Source organism: Atta cephalotes, assembly GCF_000143395.1.
Source record: "Atta cephalotes unplaced genomic scaffold scaffold00004, whole genome shotgun sequence".
Taxonomy (NCBI): Eukaryota; Metazoa; Arthropoda; class Insecta; order Hymenoptera; family Formicidae; genus Atta; species Atta cephalotes.
This window is the reverse complement of record NW_012130068.1, coordinates 763,902-771,963: the sequence shown is the minus strand read 5'-3', so window position 1 is coordinate 771,963 and position 8,062 is coordinate 763,902. Positions and strand designations below refer to the sequence as shown.

At 40.7% G+C, this 8,062-nt stretch overlaps 1 protein-coding gene across 1 annotated transcript; it reads right to left on the bottom strand.

Annotated features, from left to right (window-relative positions):
* Nucleotides 1–5,725: 5,725 nt before the first annotated feature.
* Nucleotides 5,726–7,276, bottom strand: LOC105626110 (probable basic-leucine zipper transcription factor Q). Its single transcript, XM_012207422.1, has one exon. The coding sequence runs from the start codon at nt 7,274–7,276 to the stop codon at nt 5,726–5,728; it is 1,551 nt and encodes a 516-aa protein (XP_012062812.1).
* Between the last annotated feature and the right edge of the window lie 786 nt (nt 7,277–8,062).

Sequence of the window (8,062 nt, the reverse complement as noted above, 5' to 3'; positions counted from 1 at the left end):
ATATATATATCAGTGTCTTGAATAATAAAAACATTATTAATAATAAATAAATGACACTGTAACATGTAAAATGATAAAGACAACATTCTTCAATAAAAAATAAAACGATTTTCTAAATGTAATGTAACATTTATCATTCTTTTTTGTTACTAAATGCTGTCTCATTGACATCAAAATGTCGGACTTCTTCACATCTATACATTGATCCTCGCAGATCCGTCGCAATGATAATAAGAAAAAAAGCTTCGCGGTTACACAAGTCGTCACGTCGGATTAACAGTTTCGACACGCAACGATGCACCTGTATAGCGATTTTCGTGACGTCGCGGCAATTTGGCGTGTTTAGCGAACGACTTGACGAGTCATTAAACAGAGAACACTGGCAATTAATTATCACGTTTGCGTAATCGCCGCTCGGCGGCGGCAGCGGAGGTGTGGTTGCGCAACTATCGCTCATTCTGTTCTGTGTGCTCTCCTCTCTTTCTCTTTCCTATTAAACTACCTCCCCCGAAATCTGTGATCCCGTCGACCTCTCTCGTTCTTTTACACGCTACGCAATACATTCGCAATTTTGACCATGCGTGAAAATCTGAATTTTAATCTTGAGATGAGAATACTATTGGAATGTGACTGAGAGATTGCAAAAGAAATAATTTTATTTTTTCTAAGAAAGATTAAGAAATTCAACATATAAATTCTTGTACTTTAACTTATTTTAAACCTTTTAAGGTTAAGAATATTGTGCTATCAATTTATTTGTTTTTTTTTTTTGCTTTCAATAAATTCGATGAAAATACCAATAATATATACATCTTTGTTAAAATTAGTTTTGATTCTCATTCAATGAAGACAAGAGGGAATTTGTTTTTTATTCCTGCACTAAAATTCTTTTTCTCGCTTTCGCTAAATGTTAAACATATTTCATTTTAAATTCCAAAAACGTACATAATTCAGCTACAAAAAAACAGAGACCTAGTGTATCCTATAAATAAGTATCCTAATGAATATTCAGAGCAACTTGCGAGAATAATAACAATTGAAAGAATTCCGATTAAATCTCCGAAGGCTAAATCTGTCTCACGTTTCGTGTTTTTTACGTAACCTTTTACCTTAAGCAAACGTAACAAATCATAAAATTCAATAAGAATACCTATACATCGCTATTTTGTTCCGGATGAACGGCGGCCTACATATTTAGAAAACGACACAATAGACGGTAGATAATATGTGTGCGACTAAAGAAAAAGGGGGAAAAAAGATTGAAAAAAAAAAAAAAATTCGTTGTGGTTCTCTCAGTGGTGTCAAGAGGCGAATGGCATGATAGGAGAGCGGTCACGAGGAAGGATGGTCAGCGGAATCCAAGCATTCTCTAGGAGGCATGTACGGTGGGAGAGACAAGGGACCAATACGTATTATAAATCAAGTAGAGACTCGTCCGCAAAGGAAATGTCGGTGGCAAAGAACGAGGGAAAAAGACGTTCGGCGGGGAAGAGGGAAGGAAGAAAGAAGGATACGAGACTCGTGGCGGTGTGCGGACCGAGAGTGTGCGGTCACGATCGTACATCACCGCCGGTATTTACGAGGTACCACCGTAAATCAATGATCGCGCGATTCAACGAAATTCCTCTCTCTCCCCTTCCTGCTTGTATGCTCGGCTTCCTTCTCGTTTCCTGTACGCGAGAGAACCTGTCCGTTCTCTACGTTTCACGATATACAGTATTCCTCGGGATCGATGACGCCGGAATCTCGCGAGAAACCTACCTTGCAACAAGAAATGTCGGCGACCTCAGCCTGGAGCCTCGCAATCAATAGATACACGACGAGATGCTTAGTCGCGATAGCGCTTAGCAAATCCTTTAATTGTTAATCTACAACTATACTCTATAATATTCTTCATAGTTTCATTCAATTAAGTTATACACACGCACATTCTATTATCGACTTAGCTAAACATATATTTTATCTTAAGTTCTATACCCTTGACTATACATGTGCGCAATCTTTTTATTCTCTGTACAACTTACTTTCCTTTCATATTTTCTACGTTAACTCTATTATATTTTTCACTCATTTAACTCTCAGACCCAGTTTTTCGTTTTTTTAATTTGATTAACTTGATTAACTGTAGTTTAGACTTAATCTCATTTAACTTGATGATATTATAAAAATTGTTTTTCTATTTATGGTTAATCATTAAACTAATGATTTTGTAATGATAACTTTAACAATTATTCACTACAAAACTATATAGCTATAGTTTAGTAAATAACCAGAGATAGAAAAATATAATTTTTACATTATTATCAGGTTAAGCCTAATCGCAAGTTAACCATTAAATGAAAAATCGAACCTTGGAAAAATTGCCTTTTCGAACAGGCTTTCTTTCCCAACGATTACTATAATTTTTTTATTAATAAAGATATACATACATTTGCCTGGTACTGTTAGATCCCTTAATGTATAGTGGTTCAATTAAAAAAAAATTTGTTTGAATATATTCATTTTTATGAAAATTACGAGCAATCAAATTGAATATTGATATATTATAGCCAATTGTGTTCTCGTAGTGAGAAACTAGTGTGGCATTTAAAAGTTAATCGTATGGAATGAAAATAGCAAAAAAATTACGCAAAAGAAATCTGTATATCTCGAACAATACTAAAAAGAAGTGTAGTAGATAGGATGGACCGAGAGAAGAAGGTCGAGCTAGTCGGACCCGTTTAAGGCCGAGTATTGTTTGTTCAGGCCCTTTAAATGACGTTTAAAGCGTGACTCTTGCCAGCCCGGAAAGGATCGTTTTAACGAGGAGGTTTTGGGACAGACAGACCAGGTCAGATCTCCTACGCTTTACGGTTACGCCACGAGGCGTTGCCCTTTTTGCGTTTCTCGTAGGACTCCCAAGAATCAGTTGCCGCCTTTCTCGCCGCACAAAGGAAAAGGTTGCCTCTTCTCGCAGCTGATCCCTTAAATCATATTACACGATCGTCGAGGATAAATCTGTCTACCAATCACGCCTCTTCCTTTCTTGCAAGGAAAATCCTAATCTTCGTAATGCGGGATACGATGTCTTCCAACGCAATTTCAACCATCAAAGAGATTAAGTTATATAAACGGATAAATATTTTTTAAAGTCGATAAATCTATCTCAGAGGTGTCAAGTTAGCACCGAGAGTTCGGATTAAAATTCTAGCTTCCTCTTAAAGAATATAGAAGTTTTATGTTTATAAAAAAAGTCCGACGATTAACACTATTAAAATAACATTTAAAAAATCCTAATGTCACACCTAACGTTACGACAAGAACTAGAGTTCCTGACAGAAAAAGAAATTTTATTATTTCAAAAACAAAATATAACATTAATTGATATCAAGTCTGAATAGTTCTGACATTTAATCTGTGTTACTTAATTTCGTTACATACAATTTTTTTTCTTCAAAATAATTATCAATATCGTTTCTAATTATTTAAATTTATTTTCCCTTGTATTTCTACTAGAAGTAATATTTACGATATCATTTACACATCAATATCTTTTATCTACAAAGAGCATTCATTAATGCCATGTACATTATGAATATATTTCAGATCAAAAAAAGAGCATTCATTAATGCCATGTACATTATGAATATATTCCAGATCAAAAAAATTATACCGAATACACAGGTAAAGGCATCATGATAGAGGAAAAACAAGAATCAGAGTAGCGATGAAAGATGAAAGCAGTCTCGAGCTGATGTTTCAAAGGAACCGTAAAAGTACAATAAGGACCGAGGAAAAAGGGCCACCATGCTTTCCACACGACGGGAAGACGGTCGAGGGAGACAGTATAAAGTCGAAATCCCGAACTCCCAAAAGTCGTATTTTTTTTTTTTTACACGATCGGATTACAAAGAATCGAAGGGCTACAAACACCCTCATATAGTCCTTCTCGAGATCTGTCCGAACAGCTGACTGAATCTAAACTTAGATGATGAAGTGCGCGCCCTCGAAGAGCTGCATGCTATTTTCGAGACGCCGCGTGCACAAGCGTGAAATGAAACAAATAATACGTCACTTCCGCTCGGAGCGTTCCGCGTTTCGATTGCCTTCGAGAACATTCAATGATTGAAAACGTCGCAATTTTATCGTGCAGTTTTTTTTAACATTATTTTTAAATTTATATATATTTACAAAAATTCCTATTTTTAACGTAATTCATTTCGTCGAATTTTATTATTTTAATCCTTAAGTGTGTAAATCAAAATTTTTTGTAAAATAATTTCATTCGAAAAATGAAGTTATTACCGAATCGCTCAAGTTGGAGTGACTTTTCGTTCACATAATGAATTCTTTCATTCTGTATCGTGAAATGAATCTTTTCGTTTGTATAATTAAAGAATAAATTTGGAAACAATGCACATGCCAAGCAAGAATAGCGAACATTACATAAAAATGTCTTCTTTTATAAAAGATAAAACACAAACAAGACTTACCTTACGTAATTAAGTTTAGATATTTTTTTTTAATTAAGATCCCGTAATTAAGTTTAAATATTTTTTTTAAATTAAGACTTCTGGTTTTATACTAAGGTCATTTTGACTAAAGTTTCACTCCAAAAGAATGAAGATTTATCTTTACAAAAGTGAAATGTCACTCCATCCCGAATAGCAGTATTTTCACTATCGACTGGAGTAATTTTCACTCCTTTTGACTGAGGTTTTATCTTAAAAAATTTAGAGAGTAGAGAAAAAACGAAGAGCCAAAGACATGGATAAGTTATTTTATATTTTATTTTCATTACAGAAAAATTGATTATAGCTTTTTTATTCCAATCAGAATATATTATATTTTTTGACATAGAACTGTCAAAGCGTTATTTAGAATTTTAAAGAAAAAATGTATTTCTGAAAAAAATTTTTATTAGGATTTGAAAAATTTTTATTGAAGAATCCGAAAAATTGCCGTAAAGTTCTTTCTTTCATTTATTTTTGAACAAATTAACTTTAAAGTGAAATATGTTTCATGTTACTCCGTACGTACAATTCGCTGTTTAAATTTCTATTGTATAAATCAATTTTCGAGAAACACCAATTACACTCGATGCTCGCATTTCGTATATCGTGCCTGATAGTACGTTTAAACTGGACGTAGTTTAATTCCATTAACAAAACGAAGGCTACGTGCGTTTTAATTTCGATTTGATGCCTCGAGCTGTCGGTCAACTCCATTTAAGCCGACGAATTAAAAGCGCTCGCTAATGTGACTCGCTCGAGAATTAACTTTGTACGTTCAAGTGATTTTTGTGAGATAGAAGAAATAGGATCGTGGCGCGAGCATCATGGAATTTTTTTGTTCCAAGAAATCGACGCCACGTTTCGGGCACATGTGTGTTGCGCAAACATTAAAGTGATTATCGATCTGCGTCATTGCCAATGTCATAACGTTAAAAAAACAATCAAGAGAATTTGAAAAAATTTTAAACAAAAATTTTTTTTAATTTTTAAAATTATAAATCATAAAAAATTATTATGAAAAATAAATTAATTTTCTATACGAATTAATTTCCTATCAATATAAATAAACATATAGTATAGTCTTGCGCAATGAGACTTATCCATACATCATATTAATCACTGTTACTTTTTCCTCTTTGCTCATTTCTATGTGAACAGCATTGAAATATCGAATCTCTCGCTGGAGGTAAATCGAGAACCACTGATGAGTGATAACAAACAACATGGAGAACTCACCTGATGTAAATGATGACCCCGTTGGTGCATATCCTTTTCCATCCACGTGGCACGGTGATCGCAGAGGGTTGTTGTTGTTGCTGCTGCTGTTGCTGCTGTTGCTGCTGCTGCTGCTGCGTAACCACTGCACTGCCGTTCATAGTCAACACTGCGTTATGCTGTACGTTGCTACCATTGTTACTACCATTGACACGCGACGACCGCGCAGCCTGCTGCGCACACGCACTACCACCGCCAGGATGATTATTATTACTCGCCGGCATGCCACCACCGTCGTGCTGCAGTCCCGGCTGATGGCTCTGACTCTCGTCAGGACTACTGAGGCTGCTGTAGGTCGTCGATGACTCGTCGGACCTAATCGAGTCGCAGCCGGCGGTCGCGACACCAGCACCACTACCAGCGTCACCAACACTGACCACCGCCGGCGCCGAAGAGGTGGCCTGCTGCTGCTGATTATCGAAACCGTCTTGCTGCCGGCTCTTGTCATCTATGCTCGTCGCAGTCTGTTGCTCAACGGCATTTTGAAGTGCGATCCCGTTACTACCGTCACCGGCAGACGTCGATGTACCGTACGCGACGACACAATCGTCCTCACCACCGAGAAGACCGACGTCGCTCGGATTCGATCGCACGACGATACTATTACTGTTCGTCGCAGGATTGTATTCGCCGCTCATCCTCGCGGAATACGCGTCACCACCATGTTGGAGCCGTGCGCTCCGATACGTTTTCGCGCCGGATACTATCGGATCGTTATTATTCCCAAGACTGTTCGCCGTCGAGGAGCGTCCTCCGTTCTTCGACGGCCGTTTGTTACCGCGCGACGTCGCGACGCGCGTCATTATATCCGTCGTCGTCGTCGCCGTGGCGCACACTGTTGTCGAATGCCCCAGGTTGGCCTGTCGATACAGCATCGCGTAATCCTCTTCGTCCTCATTGTTCGCCAGAGAAGGAGCATGCCTGGACTCGCTTCCATCCGTCCCGGGATTCTTCACCACCGCCGCCGTCGTCGTCGTCGTTGTTTCGAGTGATGGCTTCAGACGGCAACAGCCGATCGCGGGGGTAGTGGTGGTGGTGATAACGTTGTTCCCTACGTTGCTATCATCGGCGCAATATATGGCGGTTTTGGCGGGAAAGGTCGTTGTAACCGCCTGCGCCGTCGCCACTTGCGGAGCCTGTAGGATACCGGCGTACTGTGTCGTCGTCTGTTGCTGCTGTTGCTGATGCTGATGCTGCTGCTGCTGCTGCTGCGGCTGTGACTGATAACCGACCGCGATAGCGGCAGCAGCGGTCGCGGCGACATTCTGACCCACCGCCGTGGCGTATGCAAAGTTCTCCCCCGACACGTATACCAAAACGCTGTTCTGCTGTATAGGTTGCTGTTGAGGATGATGCGATTGTTGCTGTTGTAATTGTAGTTGTTGTTGTTGTTGTTGTTGTTGTTGTTGTTGCTGCTGCTGCTGCTGCTGCTGTTGCGCCTGTTGATGCTGATGGCCGTGACTCGGGGGAGCAGGGAGCGTGGACGGCTGCTCAGGCTTGCCGGCCATGGTCCAGGTCCAGGTCCAGCAGCGCGGCGGATGACCCTGACGACACCCACGACATCACTGGCACGACGTGGCACGTAGCTCGTCTACGTGAAGATACTGGCGGCGGATACTGCCGCATCCTCCGTGAGCCGGCTCACGATTTCTCACGCGCTCAACAATAACGATGAACCTTCTGCAGGTCCACGCAGAAGGGTGCTCGCACTCTCGCTGATGTTCCTGCTGCACGTACCGTTGCGTCTCTCCGCGTAGAAGCGTAACACGTAGCACGACATAATATTACGTCGATCGCGCGACGAAAATGGAATCTCTTACTCCCCCGGGGATAAGGATGTTCCTTCCTACGTGGAAAAACGGGAAGACGAGAATCGTTCGATTCTCCTACGTCCCACGTCGTACTCGTTGTAATCGGTGCGTGTTTAGCGCGCGTAGTACACGTTGTCGCTGCTCGCCGCCGGTGCCGGTGCCGGTGCCGGTCAATGGCCGTCTAACCTCCTTGACGCAGCGGGGATCGCCGGGCATGGCGCGAGACGCGCCGACGATGTATTTTCCCTTCCGCAGTTGGCTCACCTTTCTTCTCCTTCTTCTCCTCTCAGCCTCCTTTCCTGAGGATAGACGGACGCTCATCAAAATGTCGCAGTTCGCGACACGTCGTCGTACGCGAACACGATCGGAATTCGAAACGCCGCACCATCGGGTGCCTCCGAGAGCCGGCTGACGTTCCTTTGCCACTTTCTCTCTCTCACTCTCTCTCTCTCCTCTCTCTCTCTCTCTCTCTCTCTCTCTCTC

Bases quoted from the DNA above. Each gene is read 5' to 3' on its own strand.
- LOC105626110 (XM_012207422.1), bottom strand. From the start codon at position 7,276: ATGGCCGGCAAGCCTGAGCAGCCGTCCACGCTCCCTGCTCCCCCGAGT.